The sequence below is a fragment of the Anguilla rostrata genome, chromosome 8, assembly GCF_018555375.3.
Source record: "Anguilla rostrata isolate EN2019 chromosome 8, ASM1855537v3, whole genome shotgun sequence".
NCBI lineage: Eukaryota > Metazoa > Chordata > Actinopteri > Anguilliformes > Anguillidae > Anguilla > Anguilla rostrata.
In genome coordinates, this window is record NC_057940.1 from 35,900,433 (window position 1) to 35,922,552 (window position 22,120).

A 22,120-nucleotide genomic window follows, 5' to 3' on the forward strand; every position below is an offset into this window, starting at 1 on the left:
GAAGGGAAGGGAAGTGAGGACATGGCTGTGCCTATCGCTCTCTCAGCTCATTAACCAAAGAGTGGGTTTTTTGGAATGATTTTTCAGAGTCCTAAGGCAGTGTTCTAGAACTGCACTGATTCCAGTCAGCGGCAGTGACTGTGACATCAGCATTAGAATGCTGAGTTAAGAACGTTCTAATGGCGTGTTTGTGATCTCACAGCTCACAGGGCTACAGGGCTCAGCGTGGCAGCTGAAGCTGATTGAGCCTGGCGGCGCTGCAGGGGCTTAGCTCCTGTGTGGGGCAGAGGCGCGCTCCGGCCTCCCCGCCAAACGGGGCCTGTCCCGGCCTCCCGCGAGAGCCCCCTCTGCAGGCCCCCTACCAGCAGGGTCGCCACACGCCGCTCTTCAAAGGAGGCGCCCCGTTAATTGACTAATTGGCCGGATTAATTGGGTTGCTTATTGGTGCGTCCATGCATTCAGACACCCCCTGCCCCCCCCCCACACCGCTCCGCTTCCCCGGTGTTTCCCGGGAGACCGTAACCCTCGGCCGGGGCGCACGGCGCTGGCGGTTGCGTAAGCGCGGTGATGTAACAGCGCTGCCGGCCGGCCGGTGTGGGCCGGTGGGGGGGCGGGGCCAGATAGCCAGGCTACCAGGCTGGACGCAGTGGGGGGGGGGGGGGGGCGAGAAAGAGGGAAAGAGAATGACAAACACACAAAGGGGGGGGAGAGGACAAAGGAAGGAGAAAGAGTGTGGAGCTGGTGCCCCACGCACGCTCGCACAATAACGAAGAGTGCCCTTACATAACGAACGCGCGTGGCCACTCTGACCGAGGGGCGAGCGACAGAGAGAGACACAGAGAGAGAGGGGGGAGAGGGAGGGAGAGAGAGAGAGAGAGAGACTCCACAATTGGCTGACCCTGCAGGTCAGGGACAAACCGTTCGTCAGCGTAAGGGATGAATAGAGCCGTGCTGAAGACAGGCCTCGGGCTGACAGGAAGCCCGCAGCGAGAGCCTCGCTCACCAAACGCGCCTCTCCTGAATGGGCCTCAGAACGCGGGCCTTAGCAACAGACTGAAAAAGCTCTGTGAAAAGCGGACTCAAGGATACGACTATAAAAATATTCTCCATTGAGTTAATATTTCATTATTTCCAAGTCAAATTTTACAGCCAGCGACTGGGTAACCGGGCTTGAGCGGCTGCAGGTTCAGTTCCCGAGCCGGGCACAGCAGTCACAAGCAAGACACTGAACCTGAACCAGCCCAGCGAGAGACCCAGCTGCACGAGAGGACTGTATATACAAACATTAGTACCTTCTGTACCTTGCTCTGGCGTTTATATGTATACATTAAATACGGTGCATGGGTACGCATGTGTCATCCAGAAATAACCAACAGTTTGGTACTTAAACAAAAACAAAAAAAAAAGCTAAAGTACAGCACAACAGCTTACAACTGGCTAGCAACAAGTATCTTTCTTCACATTTATACAGAAAAGGCGGTCACAGCATGCTAACAGCACCCAAACATTTGTTAAGCGTATTTACTGAGCTCAGCCATCTTCTCGCGAACAGCTACGGATGTGACAGGAACGTACACTCAGGCCAGTCAAAGTTCTGAAGTTTGACATGAGCAGAACGGGGTTTTAATCACCGCTCGCAGGGCTATGGCAGACGTGTGATTTTCTGGCGGTAATGAGCAGGCTAACCGCAGCCCGGCGGCGCGACGACGGCAAGGCCAAGGGCACGCCGCTATCCACAAACGCAGCGTATCTGGAGCGGGCGCGCGGGAAGAGCTGTGGGGCGGGTTCCCATCAGAAGCGGAGATGACGAAGCCCCGCCCGACCCGACCCGGACCCCAGCGTAGCGCGGCGCGCGATGAAGCTTCCAGATCCCAGGCAGCAGAGCGCGCTCCGGCCCCGCCCCTGGCCCCGCCCCCCAGGGCCGTGGGGTCCATTCCAACACAGGCACAGCTGTCACACACACTACAGAACGCTCCCATGGCATTCACAACACACACCTCAGCTGCTGGAACACATACGGACACACAGGCAGAAGCACAGGAGCCAGCTCTGATTGAAAAGATTGGGTCTAAATTGGATTGTGGGCTCCGTAAGTAGGGTAGGATGCACCCCCCATGCCGTACATACAAAACTTGAGCAGGGCCTCTCTCCCCTTGGGCGAGAGCCCAGCGTCTTACGTGTGGACGCGGGTTTGGAGCCGGGGCTGCACAGATCCTGCCTTTGTGCCACGCGGACGGGGGCGTCAATCTCATCATCTGTGTCCATTATCAGAGATCAGAAAGCAGGGAGCCGGCGTCACGGCACACAGAAATACACACTGAAATCACATCGGCCGGATTAGCGGTCGACCGCGCTAGCGCTTAGGCACGGGGATTTGGGTTTAGGCTTGTGTGTAAAGGTCACATGGGACTGCTCAGGAACGAATGCGGAGCAGGGTGAAGAACGAGGCGTCTCCAGTTCCTCCCGCCGCAGGACGGGCGTGGCGCGCTAGCGGCAGAAACGCTCGCAGGCGGAGACTGTGCTCTGCTCTCCCGCGATCGAAGCCACGCTTCGCCCAGCCATTCTCCTCCCCTCCGGCGGCTGAGTCACAGAGCGCACGGCCGCCCGGGCCGTCCCCTCCCACCCGGCGGCTCGTCACGTGTCCGGCACCACCATCCAGGCATGGACAAAAAAAGCCCACTGAGGGTCAGAGAGAGGGCTGCTGGGAAATGAAGTCCAATACTGATAGTGCCGGGGTCACGTGTCCGACAAACACGTCTCTTTCCTTGTATTACTTAAACATTCCCAAGTGGAACTGCTGAGTCACACGTGCTGTACTTTTACAGTAAGACATAAAAAGGAGGAGGAAGTAGAAATATTTGAGAAGCGAGGTCAAAAAGTGGGCTGACCTAGGGGTAGGAACTGAACACAGAACACACCTGAGCGTAAAGTCAACACAACGCTGAGAAGTGTGTCAGGGACGGACGGGTGAGTAAATACAAGGTCACACTGGCAGCATGATTTAAAAAAATAACCATTCGTGCGTCTGCCTGTCCGTCACGCGGTACAAGGGGTTTGAGATTTGGGACCCTCCCCTCCATATAACAGTGTGCCCTGAGGGACAGGCCTAGGGCTCAGTACCCAAACTCAGCAGCAGCACAGAGGTGGGCTGAGAACTACAGCCAGCTGCTCATGAGCTGAGCCTCTGTGTGTGTGTGTGTGTGTGTGCGTGCATGCATGTATGAGAGAGTGTGTGTGTCTGTGTACAAGTGTGCGTGCGTGTGTATGTTTATGCGCATGAGCGCGTCTGACAGGAACACAATGGCCTCAGTGTGTGCTCCGGGCGGCCAGGTGTGCTGGGTCTGGACCTGGCAGACGGGAAGGGGGGGCGGGGGGGGGGGCTGGAGGCTCTGAGCTCACGGCTCATTCCTCAACCCCCCCCCCCTCCCCCTCCCCCCGAACAACACAACAAACAGGCTGTGTTACTGTACTCCACAGAGTTACAGCAGGGCCCTGGGGCTTAGAGTCTGAGTGTCCAAGACTCAGTGTGTCTAAGTGTGTGTGCGTGTGTCTGAATGTGAGTTTCTGAGTGAGCACGCGTGTGTGTGTGTGTCTGTGTATTGCATAATCACCTTATCTGGATCTGTGGCTAAAAAGGTCAGTTTATGACAAAGATGAGGAGAACGCTGCAGCCGGAGTAGGAGAGCGGCCCCTCGCTGAGGTCAGCAGCACAGACGCAGCACAGACAGAGCGACAGACCGCAGACCCCGGACACGGTCCTGAGGAAGCGCCAGGAGCTCAAAGGAAGTCCACAGCAGGACGGAAGGAGAGATGGGGGATCAGGGGTACAGCAGAGAGGAGACGGGGCGATCAGGGTGAAGGGGGAGGAAAGACGGGAGGCGGAGAGGACGGGAGATGGAGGCGACGCAGTTCGAGCCGCGGCGCGGCGCGGCGGACGCGCGTCCAGCGCGGGCTCCCGGGCCGCCGCCGCCAGTCTCGCGCGCTCAGACCACAGCGGCTGCCTCGCTGGCACGCTGACATTTCGGGGAGTTTGTTCTGTAAACAGCCGCAGCGTGGCCGGCGCACGCGACGGAAAGGTGCGAACGCCGCGCGCAGAGGCACGCCCGCCCCGCTTCAAACACGGAGCGAACGCGCCACACAGACGCAGGCTGCTCCGCGGTTTCGGGGGAAAGCCGGCGGCTGACGTTCACGAGGCCGAGGCTGACATCGCGGGCCCACGGCACCGGGCCGTTAAGTTTCGCTGACGACCCTCTTCACGCACGCGGTCTTTCCGGAAAGCTGCGGAACGTCGCCGGTAAGGAGTCGCGTGCGAACGAGAGTGGGAAAAGCTGCCCCGCCGGTTCGGCTGATCGAGACCGAGCGGCGTTAAGGCAAACGCCGCGTTTCAGAGGCAGTGAAAAGAAAGCCTTAACATGAAGGGACGGGGCGTGCAGGCTCCACTCCGCTTCGCCATGACACCCCTCCAGCCACGTTTGTTTCTTGCTGCCGTAAAGAGATTCTAATGTAAACAGAGCTCGTACAGCGAGTAAATAATGCCCTCCTAATTACACACGATTATCATGAGCACACATTCACAAGCTTCTGAAGTCGCCACAAAGGTGCATGCATATTAATATGTAGCTGGCACCAGATGATTTTAGCTGTTAAGACTTTGTTCTGCATTGGCAAGTTACTTAATATTAGCTAGCGGATTGCTTAATAAAAGTGTAAAAAGAGAGAGACAGAGATGAATAATCTAACTTTTTCCCGTCGAGAAGGTCGCACAGCTTCAGACTACACACAACAGCAACAACGTATGACCCAGTTTAGCCACACAAAACACAAAACTCTGGCCCAATACACTGCACTCTGGATCCCTTTTCTGCAGGAAGGGGGATATACAGTAATGGACTGGCTTCCAGCACTGCATATTTACCTGCTAACTGTATACCTACCAACCAAACAATACTGCATACTTACCTACCTAATAATACTGCACATTTACCTACCTGCTAATTCAACACTGCATACCTACCTACCTGCTAACTCAACACTGCATACTTTCTGACCTAACAATACTGCACACTCACCTACCTGATAACTCAACATTGCATACTTTCCTAACAGTACTGCATACTTACCTACCTGCTAACTCGACACTGCATACTTACCTAACAGTACTGCATACTCACCTACCAGATAACTCGACACTGCATACTTACCTAACAGTACTGCATACTCACCTACCTGCTAACTCAAGCATTCACTGATGTCCCCTACACTGCCTGCCACGCACATGCCAGCACACTCAGCGTATTCTCTGAATCCTTACACCTTATGTAAATCTGTGCTCAAGCTGTTGATGCAGATGACCAGTTTCCCCTTGCCCTTACTTGGAACCCGTTTCTAATTTCTCTGGCCAAGCTGTGCTCTTCTCCAGTGTATACACACAGTCATAATGCTTCATGTGTATTACAGCAATGGAGCACACAAACACACACACACACACACACACACACCACGCAGCCCCTGCTTTCCCAGGCTCACAGTAGCAGTGCCTTCACTGCACGCCCTGCCAGCGCACACTCCGCTCACAGGAGGGCATTCAGGCTTAATCTCATTTGGCCCGGCGGCCGCAGAGCTCCCTCTCCGCCCGAACCGCAGCGTTCAGAACAGGGGCCCCGAAAACCGACAGGCCCCGAGAGGGAGCGGGAGAAGGCTTCAAACGCGCCTCGTTCCTGACTCGGGGACGAGCGATGGGGCGGGCGGGAGGAAAGGCGGAGGGGGGGAGAGAGAGAGAGAGAGAGAGAGGGCAACAGCAGAGCCCACACGCAGTGTCAGCCCGTGCTGGAGCTGAGGCGGAGCGGTACAGAGGCGACTCCTCTGACTTTAGTGGCTCCGTACTCAAATGAGCGCTCCTTTCCCACGGCGGGGGGGGGGGGGGGGGTCAGGCCTCGCTCTGTCAGGCTGGAGGGAACGCGCTCCTGCCACACCTGCGATAATGACGACACGCCTCACACCGCTACCAACCGCTACAATAACGCGTAGCCGCGCATTTACATTCACGCTCATTTGCATCACCCCATCCACAGCCAACCGCTCGCTTTTTTTACATAATGCGCCTTTACGCAGCTGCAAATTTACCGGAGCGGCTTGGCTGAGGCGCTTTGCTAGAGGGTGCAACGGCAGCGTGCCGTCAGGGATCTGAACCCGCAACCCCTGCTAATTAACCGCTGGCCTGTGGCCGAGTCACAGCGAGCAGGCTGCAGTGAAGGCCGGGAGGACGGCGCTGTGAAGGCCGGGAGGACGGCGCTGTGAAGGCCGGGAGGACGGCGCTGTGAAGGCCGGGAGGACGGCGCTGTGAAGGCCGGGAGGACTGCGCTGTGAAGGCCGGGAGGACTGCGCTGTGAAGGCCGGGAGGACGGCGCTGTGAAGGCCGGGAGGACGGCGCTGTGAAGGCCGGGAGGACGGCGCTGTGAAGGCCAGGAGGACGGCGCTGTGCCGCGGCGTGTGCGCGGGGAGAGCGGCAGCGCTGGCGTCAGAGGCGGCGAGTCAGGCGGGGGGAGACGGGCGCGGGCCCACCCTGGCTGCTCCGCTACTCGCCGCGCCAATCCTAAGATGTTAATTTTAGCCTGAACCCCCCTCCTCCCCCCCCCCCGGTCTGGTGGAGATGTGTTGAGGCGTGTGGCGGCAGATCAGTTTCCCCTCACACCACCTCGGCTCTGGAACAGCGCTGGCCACAGCCCTGGACTGCACACACACACACACACACACACACACACACAGACAAACACACAAACGCATGCACGCACACACACACAAACACACAGACAGACAGACAGACAGACAGACAGACACACACTCACACACACACACACACAGACAGACACACACACATACACTCACACGCACACACACACACAGACACACACACGCACAGACAAACACACAAACGCACGCACGCACACACAAACACACAGACACACACACACACACACACAGACAGACAGACACAAACACACGGACAGACACACACACACACACAGACAAACAAACACAACACACACACACACACACACACACACACACACACACACACACACAGACAGACAGACACACACACATACACTCACACGCACACACACACACACACACACACACACAGCTGAGGGCCAGACCCGATGAGGAGCTGGGGACATTATAAACCAGGCCATTATACTCCAGCACGTGTGGCTGTGCCAGTGAAGGGCCCAGACCGGCCCACTCCTCTGCGTGTCTGTCACAATGATGGATTTATGCCCCTTCAGTGTCCGCAAAGTAGGCTTGCTGTTCATTTAGCACAGGTGCAAGTTACCCATTAAGGCATGCCAATCCAGTTTGAATAACACCGTTTCATACAGATAAATAGATTTTATACTTCAAAACGCCCTCTCTCTCTCGCACTGATTCTGTTTACGACTTTATCTTTAGTAACTGTGTCACAGCAAATAACGTGGCAGAGCCACCCAAGTATGAAACGCTTCCTCTCTGCGCAGGAAACGAGTGTGTTGAACAGGTGCAGGCCTTGCGCTGCCTGTAATGGGATATCCTGCTGCTGAAGAGCGGCGGTGAGGGAGAGGCCTGCAGGCCTCTCTGCAGTGAGCGGAGCCCCAGCACGCAGGACTGCAATGAGCTGAGCCCCAGCGCGCAGGACTGCAATGAGCTGAGCCCCAGCACGCAGGACTGCAATGAGCTGAGCCCCAGCACGCAGGACTGCAATGAGCTGAGCCCCAGCGCGCAGGACTGCAATGAGCTGAGCCCCAGCGCGCAGGACTGCAATGAGCTGAGCCCCAGCGCGCAGGACTGCAATGAGCTGAGCCCCAGCGCGCAGGACTGCAGTAGCATGCACGAGTGGAAGGGCTGCGAGTGAGGGAGAGCGCGAGTCAGTCTGTCAGTGAGTCAGTCAGGGAGTCAGTGAACCAGTGAGTGCGTGAGAGTGAGTGAGCGAGTTAGTCGGTGAGTGAGGGAGTGCGCAAGTCCATCAGTCAGTCAGCGTACATTAATCAGTCCGTCAGTCAGTCAGTGAGTGTCTGTGAGTCAGTCGGAGCGTGAGTCAGTCAGTCAGTGCGTGTGTCAGTCAGTCAGTGCGTGTGTCAGTGAGCGAAGCAGTCAGTCAGTCAGTCAGTGAGTCAGACGGAGCACGAGTCAGTGAGTGAGTCTGTCAGTGTGTGAGTGAGTCAGTCAGTGCGTGAGTCAGTGAGCGGAGCAGTCAGTCAGTCAGTCAGTGAGTGTCTGTGAGTCAGTCGGAGCGTGAGTCAGTGAGTGAGTCTGTCAGTGTGTGAGCGAGTCAGTCAGTGCGTGAGTCAGTCATTCAGTGCGTGTGTCAGTCAGTCAGTGCGTGGGTCAGTGAGCGAAGCAGTCAGTCAGTCAGTCAGTGAGTGTCTGTGAGTCAGACGGAGCGCGAGTCAGTGAGTGAGTCTGTCAGTGTGTGAGCGAGTCAGTCAGTGCGTGAGTCAGTGAGTGGAGCAGTCAGTCAGTCAGTCCGTCTGAGGAGGGCTCAGTCACAGAGTGGCAGTTCTCTGGCGCAGACGTGGGCCCACAGCTTGCCCACACCATGGTTTTGAACCCCCGGGCCGAATCAATCACGGGGGCCTCTCCGGGGTTAGAGCGCGACAGCAGGGCCCTCACGGCCGCGTCTCCATCAGGGGCCAGCGGCCATCTAAACCAGAGGCTGCTTCACCACACCAGCAATTACTTGTGTTTTGGTTCTGGACAGAATGGCAGGGCTTCTTCCTGTGCACTGCTTCAGTCAACCAGCAGAGCCTGGACTGAGTGCCCGTGCTCATATTACAATGGGAAGCTAAGTAAATGCTATGGTCACAATGTGCCCAATTAGTAATAATATGCAGGAACACGCAATTGAATTTGTGTCCACAGATCCTTAAACTGGTAATGATCTTCTTACGATTCAATTCAACCGCCAACATTAGTGTTAATGTGGAAACAACGCAATTATCTTACATGGAGTTTAAAACTTAAAGATTATCATTATCTAAATTCTACCATTGACATTTGTACATAAATGTGTGAAACTGTTGCCATACAGAGATTCGGCATTATCTCATCCTACAAAACAAACAAATACAATCTTATCAATCCAAGCCTGCAACCCGGCAACAATACACAAAGCGGGAAGACTTGCGTATTTTTTTACGGCCCTCAATGTTACATAACTTTGCTTTTTATCAGGGACATGCGTCAAGGCCCATATTTGGAGAAAACACCTCATAAATTGACCATCATCATAGTTTTGGAAGCCGGTATGAAGCATGGGGACGGAAGCAGGGTCTAACCGTGCGGCTCAGGCTAGGCTCACACAGGCTGTGGTTTTCACAAAGGTCTTCCGAGCAGCCCGTGACAGACAGACCTCACCCTGCCCGACAGGCCAGACTGTTTATGCAAGGCGCCCGCAACTCACCGGTTACAACAAAAGCGCTCCTCGAGCCAACCGCGGGAGCGGAAAAAATGAAAAAGGAAATCGCGGGACCCGTGTTCACTGTCCAAAAACTGGGGCAGAAAACCACTAATTAACGCCCTTCACACCCAGCAGATGAGCACCGAACAACAACTGAACAAAAACTGACGTTACTTGTTGCTTGGTTTTTGTGCAGTGGACGCGATTTCTTTTAGAATTACGGTTGTTTTGCTGCGAAAATGGAGGACTGGCATTATAATGAGCTTGAGTCAGAGAACAACATCGCCTTCAGGTTTCTTCTGACTCAGAATCAAAACGGTCAAACATTTACCAGTACTACAGAACAAACACAGCGGGGGAAGGACTGGAAAAATGTCATTAGTGCTTTACGACCAGAATGAGAGCAGTCCACAAAAAGAGCTGTCGCTGTGGGTCAGGGCACTGCGCGTGTGTGTGTTTGTGTGTGTGTGTGTGTGTGTGTGTGTGTGTGCGCGCGTGTTTACGCATGTGTGAGTGTACGCACGTGTGTGTGTGTGTGTATGTACGCGTGTGTGTGCATGTGTGAGAGTGTGAGACTGTGTGGCATTCTGTTTTTCTACTCCAGTCAAAACCACATCGAGAAGCAAATTTTATTGCTTTCATGTGTCGGCTTCAAAAATGGAAAATTCCTGTGGGTGAAATGGTGGCGTTCTCGCTGTGTTTGGACTCGCAGCAAACGGAACGCTGCAGCGAAAGCGGGCCCACAGCGCGCAGGGAATCCCCGGCGGCCCGCCGACTCAGCACGTTCGCGCGCCGCGCGGCGTCCCGACCAGCGCTCCGCGGCCGGGGGTCCCGCCAGGAGAGCCGCCCGGGGCGGGCGGGGCTTCAGCCAGCAGGGGTCTGCCCTGCCTCGCGCCCGACTGGCGACCGGGCGACCCCTCCGACCAATGGGGCGCCTGTGAGCCGCCTGTGTGTGTGTGTGTGTGTGTGTGTGTGTGTGTGTGTGTGTGTGTGTGTGTGTGGGCCGGGCGGTCCTCCAGAGCGGCAGCAGCACAGGCAGCCTGGCTGGCAGCTTCCAGTGGAAAACAAACAGGAGCGTGAGGACGTGTGTGTGGGCTGGGCTGGCCCCGCCCCCCTCCCACCCAAACAACCAAGCGCCTTTCAGGGTCGGGACGGGCCTACGGCTCTCAAATCCGCCAGTCTGATTTGGGGTTAAAAATTTTAGAGAGGGGGGGAAAAAAAATAAAGTCTGCACACCCACAAGAACTCCTTTCACAGCGGCGCAAAAGCCACTTAAGAAAAACAGAGCGCCCTGGAGTCCTCAGGGGCTCGCCACAAGAAGCACAGCCTCAACACTTTCAATGCCAGCGTTTCGCGTTAGGCCAGCGTTTCGGCCTTCTCCGCTTGCTGCTCGGGGATCGCCCTCGCGCTCAGAATGTACCGTTTCGCGGGCGTCTGAGCTTCACGGGGTCCGAGATACGGCCGCGGCCTCGTTTGCCGCGGGTTGGCACCGCTGGGAAGGGCGGCACGGGGGTTTTTGGGGCGGGTTTCACGCGCCGCCGTTCCGAAGCGGCGGGTGGCGGGGGCCTGAAGCCCAGCGCCGGCGCTCCCCTGACGGCCGCGCAGAGAGAGCGGGACGGGGCTGCCAGAGGGGAGCGCTGCGGGGCGCGGACCTGGCAGCCCTGCCGCACACAGAGCCGGCCAGCGATACGTCACGCCCTCATCGGCCATAAACAGCCCAACGGTCACACGGTTAATCGCCTGGCCCTGGGCGACTGCCGCCGGCACAAATCACGTTTCTGTTTTTGTTATTCTTCCTTTGCTCCTGAAATAGCCTGGTCTTGAAAGCAAACACAAGGAACAACCAGTAACGATTTTGGTGCCAGCAAAAAGAAATTAATAAAAAAAACAAAACAAATCCAAAAACTGGCTTCGTCCACTTAAACAACATTTAAGTTACTGCATTAGAAAAAGACGAAGCACGGCGAGCGGCTCTTTGGGCTGTTTCATTAAATGAAATCAGCCAATCAGTGCGTCAGGTCAGACGGCAGAGGGAAGCTGGTGCCCAGCTGGCTCCTGAGCTGGGATGGCCATGTCAACAGGAAGGCCTAGCTGCTCTCCAACACCTGAGCAACAAGAGCGGCAGTGTACCTGACCACTGCGCGGGCGCGGGCATGAACAGGTCAACCACGCTGCAGTACGACCCGGGTTATTCCCTCACACTCAGTTCCATGCTAACGCTCCGCGCTAATAGGCCACACATACCTACCAGAGTTGTCCACAGTCATGGCGGAGACTCTCAAACCCGCTTCGGTTCTCACTTTTAACTGACATCGCGCAGCGGGTTTCTGTCGCGTAGCGGACACCTTTATTTGACGTGCATTGTGCGCACGGTTTATCAGAATTAAAAGCTTTTGCTGTATTTCAGTTGGTGGACGGCAGCATCAAGGACGCTTGAAGACCTTCCCTCCCAGTGCCGAGATTAACGGTTAACGCAGCCTTCACAGAGCCACGGGCGCTCATCTGGATTAGCACTGTGAAGGCAGCCTTCACAAAGCCACGGGCGCTCATCTGGATTAGCACTGTGAAGGCAGCCTTCACAGTAGCCACGAGGCTCATCTGGATAGCACTGTGAAGGCAGCCTTCACAAAGCCACGAGCGTCATCTGATTAGCACTGTGAAGGCAGCCTCACAAGCCACGAGCGCTCATCTGGATTAGCACTGTGAAGGCAGCCTTCACAAAGCCACGAGCGCTCATCTGGATTAGCACTGTGAAGGCAGCCTTCACAAAGCCACGGGCGCTCATCTGGATTAGCACTGTGAAGGCAGCCTTCACAGAGCCACGGGCGCTCATCTGGATTAGCACTGTGAAGGCAGCCTTCTTACACTTTAGCGAGCGGGAAACGGCAGTCTGGGGGCGAAGGACTGGCCTTCACAGAAACGCGGATCAGTCACACAGCAACACATCTGCCCCGTCGCCTCAAACCTCTATACAGATACAGTGGTTCATATGGAAACAAATACAGTGAGGAGGTACAGGAGTTTGCACGGAAAGACACGGGGGAGATGATCGCTGAAGACCAGGGTCTGGAGGGAAACAAAGTCCCATCACAAAGGGGAGGAGGGAGAGAGTGAGTGAGCAGGAGAGAGAAAGAGCTGGGATGTCTCACAGAAATACAGGCTAGGAGCAATCTGGCTTTACAGTTTCCACAGAGCTCCTCACTTCAAGAGAGAGAAACGGAAAGAGAGAGAGAGAGACAGAGACAGAAACAGAAAGAGAGAGCAAGAAAGAGAGAGAGAGACAGAGAGAGAAACAGAAAGAGAGCGAGAGAGAGAGACAGGGAAACAGAAAGAGAGAAAGAGAGAGAGAGAGAAACAGCAAAAGAGAGAGAGAGTGAGAGAGAGAGAGGGAGAGAGAGTGAGGGAGAGAGAGTGAGAGAGGGAGAAAGAGAGAGAGCGGTTACATCTCCCATATAGTCTGTGTTGTGGTTTGGTCTCCAGACTCTCTGTCTTTACTTTCATTTTCCTCCAGACGCACACGCCAGACCCACAGCTGCTGACAAAAATACAGCAGCTCCAGCTGGGAGAACACTGACGACACATTAAACCAGTAACCCTGCTACACCACACTGCCTGCAACTTTACACCAGTAACCCTGCTACACCACTGCCTGCAACTTTACACCAGTAACCCTGCTACACCACTGCCTGCAACTTTACACCAGTAACCCTGCTACACCACACTGCCTGCAACTTTAAACAAGTTACCCTGCTACACCACTGCCTGCAACTTTACACCAGTAACCCTGCTACACCACACTGCCTGCAACTTTAAACAAGTTACCCTGCTACACCACTGCCTGCAACTTTACACCAGTAACCCTGCTACACCACACTGCCTGCAACTTTACACCAGTAACCCTGCTACACCACTGCCTGCAACTTTACACCAGTAACCCTGCTACACCACACTGCCTGCAACTTTACACCAGTAACCCTGCTACACCACTGCCTGCAACTTTAAACCAGTTACCCTGCTACACCACTGCCTGCAGCTTTACACCAGTTACCCTGCTACACCACACTGCCTGCAACTTTACACCAGTAACCCTGCTACACCACTGCCTGCAACTTTAAACCAGTTACCCTGCTACACCACTGCCTGCAGCTTTACACCAGTTACCCTGCTACACCACTGCCTGCAACTATAAACAAGTTACCCTGCTACACCACTGCCTGCAACTTTACACCAGTAACCCTGCTACACCACACTGCCTGCAACTTTACACCAGTAACCCTGCTACACCACACTGCCTGCAACTTTACACCAGTAACCCTGCTACACCACTGCCTGCAACTATAAACCAGTTACCCTGCTACACCACTGCCTCCAACTTTAAACCAGTTACCCCGCTACACCACTGCCTGCAACTATAAACCAGTTACCCTGCTACACCACTGCCTGCAGCTTTACACCAGTAACCCTGCTACACCACACTGCCTGCAACTATAAACCAGTTACCCTGCTACACCACTGCCTGCAGCTTTACACCAGTAACCCTGCTACACCACACTGCCTGCAACTTTAAACCAGTTACCCTGCTACACCACTGCCTGCAACTTTAAACCAGTTACCCTGCTACATCACTGCCTGCAGCTTTAAACCAGTAACCCTGCTACACCACTGCCTGCAACTTTAAACCAGTTACCCTGCTACACCACTGCCTGCAACTTTAAACCAGTTACCCTGCTACACCACTGCCTGCAACTTTAAACCAGTTACCCTGCTACACCACTGCCTGCAGCTTTAAACCAGTTACCCTGTGACTTCAAAAATCGAATCAATCATCTATATAAAACTGTAAACAAATATATACAAATACAGAAACATTAAATTAGAGAGAGGTTCCAATTCATCATCCTGCCTCTCTGCTGTAAAAAAATAAAAAGAAGAGAAATGTTGCCCTTGGTTACATCTCTGTGGTCTTTCTGACCTCCACTTGTGGTCAGACAGTGAACACAGTCTGATACACACCTGCTGCCACCGTCAATCTCAAAGCCACAAGTGCAAACAGTGCAAATACTTCAGCAATGTCATGCCACTAAATTTCCCCCATATGACCCAGTATTCTCTGATTTTCCAGTCAATTCGGGCCAAATTGACCTTAAACTGAACGTCACTCGTGCACTCTTCTGGTAAAGACAATATTCACAATTCCATCGCATCCAGCTGTCCAGCAGGTAAGCCCATGTGATTCAAAAGCAGATTCGGTGCCTTTTGGAAGTGATTCTTTCACATTTCAGCTATTGCAAGTCTGGCTTCAAGACCTTCGACCAAGAGCTAGGCCCGCACTCGGTGACCTTAGCGCCTGCGTGACCCCGGAGGGACAGCCTCGCTCCCTTCCCACACCCACTCCCTTCACACTGCCTTCTGCTTCCAGAATGAACTGACATCAGGAACAGAAACCAAAGTATAAAAATACAAGGCGAGTCAATGTGGCGTCGCCACAGAGATGGCAATCCCAATGCACACGAGTACAAGCGTTAGCGCGCACGTGTGTGTGTGTGTGTGTGTGTGCGCGTGTGTGTGTGTGTGTGTATGTGTGCGTGTGTGTGTGTGTGTGCGTGTGTGTGGTGTGCTGCGCGTGTAAGTTGCTGAGCTGTGTGTGTGTGGTAGGTCTGGGCTTTCAAATAAAATGAGCCAGAGTGTGGTTCTCTGTGAGACGGCCCTAATAAATTCCTACAAATATTCATAGCCTCATATCTCGGGTGCCAAAGTGCATCTGGCCCAATGATATCCTCTGACAGAACTCCTTTAATTGATCTTTAAAGGCATGTTTTTGGTGGCATTTTGGCCCTGGGGTTTTATCAGTAAAGGCTGTGAAATGAAGTGGAGAGTAATTAGCACCAAGACTGCAGACTCACTATAATATTTCAGCTGGAGCATAAAAAATAAATAAAAAACTTAAAAAAAAACTAGGAAAAAGTTTGGCTAACTGAAGTTGGCACGGTTGTTGGATCACTACAAGGAGCGGACAAATCTTTCCCTTTGTTTTCGCGTCCCATCCCCCTGTTCTACCCTTCCACTGCACCTCTGCCTCTTTCTTTGAACTGATAATGGGTCCAGAACACTTGGACAGGGAGGGGGTTAAGGGGGCCTGGAGAATAAAACACAAGTGGGGCCCAGTAATCCCCCCGAAATCAAAGGCAGCTACATTCTCTCCAACTTAGTCCATCAATGGCCCTCCACGGGCTGAGACCACACCCGCGGCCAGGCAAGCGGGGAGGGGAGGGGGGACACTGTGAGAACCAGCCCCCGGAACGGCCCCGGGAGCGACCGCGCGGGAGCGCGTCACAAGACCGCCGTCCGCCGCACCTGGAGAACCCGAGCCGCACGCCAGAGTTACGCGGCCTCGCCGGGACAGCCGCCGGAATCTGGAGCCGCCGTGCCACTGTCAACACGCGCAAAAAAAAAATAAAGAAACTAAAGCAAACCGCGCGGGCGTCCCCGGCCAGCCTCGAATAGCACCGCGGGCGGCCCGCCGAGCCCAGTCAGCGGCGCTCGATTACAGCCCTTTTCCACTGATGACACGGCGGCGAGCCGCCCCGCCGCCCGCCAAGGCCTGGCCCGCTCTCCCCGGGGGGGCCCGGAGCCAGGAGCGCCGTGCCAGTCTGCAGACAGGGGGCGCTACGCTGCGTGGAAAAAAAACGCCTGAGCAAGACCGAAGCCCCACGCTCGGTTATCACACTCTCTTTTCACAAAGTCAGCAGTGGACTGAGATTACCAAGAGGAATAAAACAGTCCTATACGCTATATGACTATGACAGAAAGAACACTTTTGAGGTGCAGTTCCTCAACATAGCCTATAGCTAGGGCTCCTTTCTGTACCTTAAGGCAGGTAGGGGGAGCGGGGGCTCAAGAAATCACACGCCTCCTGAACATGACTGAAATACGACAGTGATGAAAGACTCAAAGGAATAAATCACATCAGAGGGCAATTATGACGGCCAATGTTTTGATAGCTAAAGTAGCAGCCTGCAGCACAGACCACTGACCATAACAACCCGGGGAAGCGGCCGCCTGACAGCTTTGACAGATCTGGAACGGACTGGATGTCCCTCGCACTGAATCCCCGCTACGGGAAGCCAGGCCAAAACCAGACCGGTCTGAGGCCAGGAATTCAGACCGTCCACCATAACCAAAACGTAGCCGTTCGGGACTTCTGCAGGGGAACTGCATGCGTTCCCCTCGGCAACGGAGAGGTGGACGGGGACGAGCACCCAGAGACCCTGGTGAGAAGAGCTCTGGTGTTACAATCAGCGGTGAATTCAGCCTTTGCGGCGTGCAGGTGTAAAAGGTGTCAAGTGTAGACGCTGCCTCTTCTCCCGCGATCGTTATAAATCGCGCAGTCTTGGTGGAGAACGTGCTGCCAGCGCAGGGCTATCGATACGCCCCCGCAGTCAGCTTCTTTCCCACTTGCGTCCTACGGCTCCCTTTAAACAACCATCAAACAAACTTTTAAAAGACTGGTTTGTTGTGAATGACTTGGAGTCGTCTGTCTTTCCGCACTGAAGGCACCTTTAGCTCACGTGCTCCTCATACTTGGTTTCTTGTCCAAGTCCACCTCCATCCACCAGCTAATCGTCAGCCAACTAACGGTGTTGCTTTCAGTGCATGACTCGGTGGCAACAGTAGAGTCCTCCAATCAGATGGGCCTGAGAGGAGTGGACTCCACCTATCAGGACTGAGCATGCAGACTACAGTACGGCTCCCGACCTCTGTCACCACGCTGTTCAGTCAGTTGGGGTTTCTTTTTTTTATTTTTTATCTGACATTCCACCAAAGTCAACGGTGTCTTCTACACGGCCGCCAGGATTGGCGTCTCCACACAGCCTTTCCACTGCTGGCCAACAGCCGCGGCTTTGCGCCATTCCGTTGCCGTTGGCCCCACTTCCATCAGCGGCCCCACCCAATAAACGCCAACCCCGGCATGCAGGCGCGGATGGCCGCGGCCGCCGCGGGAGGGCTTGGGTCCAGGGGCCCCGGGAAGACGGTGGCCTTTCCGCAGCTCCAGGCGACGGCGCTAGTAAAGATAAGGCGGCGTGTGGAATGCGGTGTGGGTCAGCGCACCGGAGGTGTGACACAGAGGTCAGGGGTTCAGCTGGTGGACTGCACGCTGGGCTGGAGTACACGCGACAGCCGAACCCAAACCGGGGCATGAACGCGACGGTTTGGCAGGCAAGTCGCCAAACTGCACTCCACACCACACAGACAGGCACAGAGGCTGACGAACGGACGATTCAAACAGAGACCTCTCCTATAAACTCCAGGCATCGATGAAGAAACAAAGGGGGTCACCAATCTGAGAGAACATGAATTCCACCCGATGGGTAAGAGTCACATTGTGACCGCCCTTGTATTCAAAACAGTCATAGCGTCAACGACGCAACAATGCCTCGGAAAAAAAAGCTCCTATTTACATTTCGGGTTGCCGTAAACCACACCCACTCAGTGTTGATTTCCCCGGCATTAAGGCAAATTCAAACAAAAGGCAAGTTCAGATAAAGACTGCGGCATTACCACGGTGCGAACGACATGACTCAGAGCACTCAGAAATGTGGATGCAGCTGAAGTGATCATCTGGAATGCTTCCCCGTGACTCCTTAACTCAGACTGGAGAAAGTGTGTACAACTGTGTCCTCAAAAAAATTTTTTTTAACTAAATTGGAACCAGCAATGGCAAGATCCAATTAGTAGTCCAGGATAACATGCACCAAAAGGTGTTAAAAACAGCCGTGCCATACCCAATTTACAATAATGAGCATTTGCAAATGTGTTTTGTGGGGTACCGAAATCACAAAAACCAAACAATTATGCAAAGGCTGTAGAGTAAGGGCCAATCAAGCAGAAACTTATCTGGGGGACACATGAGGTCATTTGACTCTTCAAACCACTATCAGACTGGACCATTGGTTCAGCAGTATTAGAAAAAAGCACACGCACCACTCAGTTCAATATTCTCATTGTGCCTGGGACTAGGTATGCCTGCTAAGTTTCCCTTAGCCTGTCCCCCTGATAAAGGCTAGATAGTCCCACAGCTAATGTCAGTACCCCAGCGAGGGACTCTGCCCCTTACAATACTGTATTTAAAAAGCCATATTTCAACACCTTTTTTTGCGTGTGGGTGGGGAGGGGCAGGAGCCGGGACGGCACAATGAACACAGCTCTCCCTCGCACAATATCACGAATATGCTTTCGCGCAATTTCAGACAAATAGTATCAACACTCTTCCACGATTAACTAATAAAATTAAGATTTTCAACATTTATTTTCGGCAAAGGAAGCACCCATCACGAACAATAAATGTGAACCCACCACTGACAAACCAAACATAACAGCTTTAATAGTTCCCTGTGATTTGTATCCACCACTATAAAACACAGATACTCGTAAAATTTGAATAAAAACTCCGTTTTCAGTTACACACAAACCTTCCGGATGATCGTGACCCTAGCCTGGCTGATACGGTTTTGTTTGTTTTGTCAGTGTCTCATTGATGGCTCGGGCAGTGTGGGTGAACACATTATCACTGCAGCATCAATGTGTGAATTCCTCGTGTGTTATTGTCAGCAAACGGGTGGCCGTGATTTATAACTGGGGGAGCAAAGTTATTGTTTGCACAGGGTTCGGAAGAGCTCAACTCAAAAATCCCGTACCACAATGTAGGTAATTTAGGTCCCAGTCAAAACGTACAAAACGGATTTTTATACTTTTAAAATGAGTTCGTTTCACTAAGCGAGTGTTCTCAAGAGAGAATGAGGGGGGTGAAATGGAATAATCGGCTAATGTTTTCATAAAAGTGAGTATGACTTCACTGGCGGCGCATTTAATTTCATTAAACCATAGGGCGATTCGATCTAGACCAACCTTGTCTCGCATTAATATAAAGTTTATATTTGAAGAGTGGAAATGTACGCATATATTACTAGCTTCTCTCGGGAACGTGGCGTTTCACGAACTGTACTTGACAGCTTTCCGTTTTTAAACTTTCGCAGTTCAAAACATGCGAAAAACCGCGTGTACATGCAAAGTAGCAAATCGAATAACAGATGTCTTTGCTACAAAAATTTCCCAAAAGCTAATCTTACATTTTCAGACGTGCGCGACGGGAGAGTGGGATTTGAAGAAAACATGCCTTTAAATTAAATGAACAGAAACGGGGGAGATCTTACGTTAGCTAACATGGATTCCTAAACATTCCGCAACTTGCTAGGCCGAAAGTATAACTTCCGGAAGAGGGAGAAACTCGCAAGCTTGCTCGCAAAGACAGGAAAGCTACAGGGATCAAACAGCGTACGTTAGCCGGGAAACTAGCTACACATACCGACACAAAACTAGCCAGCGTCAGCTGGCAAAGAGGTCGAACTACACATCAACTCGAAGCATTATTGAACTTCATTTTGTAGATTAAACAAAAATAATAAAAACACTCAGCAACATCAAGCTTTCGATGAATCATTACAAATGAAAACGATTACCCCTGAGTATAATTTGAGAAAAATAACTAGTTCCAAACTAGCTGAGCTATGTATTTGTCACATGTAAGAGCGCTCGCTTCCATTTTGTAGGTTTGCCTATGTTGCTAGTTAGCAAACCAGCTAAAAAGTAGCACGCTAACTAGTGTAGCTAACGTTGGCAACATATCTACCTTTCTAGACACATTACGTTTCCAATTATCGTGAGAAGGGTAATTATATATCGCTCGTTAAGTACCTAACTGAATAGGTGTGAAGTATTGACGGTGTAGTCAACTTAGCTTCTGTTCACCCCTAGCGAACTTAATGACTGTCAAAATTTGCATTTCAGTTGCTTTCCTATTCTCACAAAATAGTCCACACTAAAACTTACTGATTTCTAGTTACTAGCTAAGTTAAATGTTCCATGCACTCAGCAGGTCAACGAAAGACTGCTTTCTGCTCAGTACATTAGCTAGCATGATGCACGCATTTAACTTATTAAATGACAAGTTAGCGAACTTAAAGTATGAATGCCCAAGAAAGCTGCAAGGATGGAAGAAACTCCACCGAATCTTTAACGTTAGAGAATGTCATTTTTGTAACACCTTCACAATTGCAACACTAAAGACATTGATTTAAACGGCATACATGGTGTGAGGTATCTTGATTAACGAACGTTATCGTATTCATTTACATACATATTTACATAAATGTAATGATTATTATTAAGTCGCTGGCTAGCCAGGTGAATGCACCGTTGGGTCAACATTAATGTAGCTAGACAACGTTTATGTTAGCAAGCAAGTTAACAACTCTAGTAGTTACTCCAGCTAGTAGCTAATTCACATATTTTATTCGAACGCCGACTGGAAACGAAAATGAATCTGTGTCACGATATCCAAATTCTCTATAAACTAGCCTATTGAACGTTAGCTGGCGAACGTTACATTGGGTCTGCCACAAGCTAGCTACTAGCCCACAAGAAATTCAACAAAAGAAACTTTTTTGATTTTTCCAGTATCAAGAACTAAGTAGCTAGCAAGCTCGTAATGCTACTCAAACTCTCAAGGAACTTCCAAATTTGAATAAAGAATTTCCAGGTTGCCCAAGTTAGCTAGGATCCATCTTAAATCAACGACGTATTTTTGATAATTGAGCTTATTAAATAAATATCAGAAGAACTCACCCGTATCTCCCGGGGTTTTCATGATGAATGTAGGTGGGTCAGTTGTTTCGGGAGGTGAAAGTCGGCCTCCCTCCTCCTCTCGTTTCCTCCTAGCGTATCAGCCGCAAAACTGAAACTTTTCTTTCTGTCCCCCTCTTGCGCTGGTTTGCTTCCGTTTTACTCGCTGGTTCAGACACCCCCACCGCACTCGCACTTCCCAGGCCCCCTACGGTTCCCCAGAGTTTGTGTTGCTTTGTAGTTTTCTGAAAACTGCAGTACGCTGAACGTGTCCCTGGACTAGCGCGCAGTCACTCCGCTAAGCCGAAGTTGCAGAGAAATACACGGGCCAGTGGTCCCAATGGACGACCGGGAAACTGAATTGTGTTGTTGTTTTGCCAGTTTGTTCTGAGCAGTTGCGTGTAATCTATCTCTATTCCACGTCTTTCCAGAAATCACAACAATTCGTCGCCGATAACTCACTGTGACAGAGAGAGAGTGAATCCCCCTTTTTCTCGTTCTCTGTTTTTGCCGACTTTTTCTTCTTCTTCCACTCACTCTGTACTTTCTCCTCCCCCCGGCTCTCTCTCGCCTCTCTCGGGGTGTCGTGTTTCCTTCTCTCTCTACAGCACGGGGCCGCCCACGCGGATAGGGGGGAGGAGATCACGCCCACTCGCCACGAGCCCGGCGGCCGGGAGCCATGGAGACCGCCAACGCCGTGTTGTCATTACGTCACATGCACGTCCTACACGCCGCCGACGTGATAAGCAAAATGACACAATCACGCCCAATTTACGTCATTAGTAAAACACACATAACATAGCCAAAATATTTATTGGTATTGTTATGAATTTTTGCGTATTGCTCGTATTCTATAGGCGATAGCAGACAGTATCATTAGAAAGTACGAATGTGATGTAAAAGGATAGATAAATGCAGAAATGCTGTAGGAGTTTATGGTAACCATGCAGTCAAATCAAGGATTACAGGAAGCACAAGACGGTAAACAATCAATGCTCCTTGCTACTT

General features: G+C 52.4%; 1 protein-coding gene across 1 annotated transcript in view; it reads right to left on the bottom strand.

Moving 5' to 3' along the window:
- Positions 1 to 21,789, bottom strand: part of LOC135261554 (ETS domain-containing transcription factor ERF-like) — a 44,311-nt gene extending 22,522 nt beyond the window's left edge. The window contains exon 1 of the mRNA XM_064348002.1: positions 21,116 to 21,789. Coding sequence (XP_064204072.1) covers positions 21,116 to 21,137 — 22 coding nt within the window. The 5' untranslated portion in view covers positions 21,138 to 21,789. The remainder of the gene's footprint in view (positions 1 to 21,115) is intronic.
- Between the last annotated feature and the right edge of the window lie 331 nt (positions 21,790 to 22,120).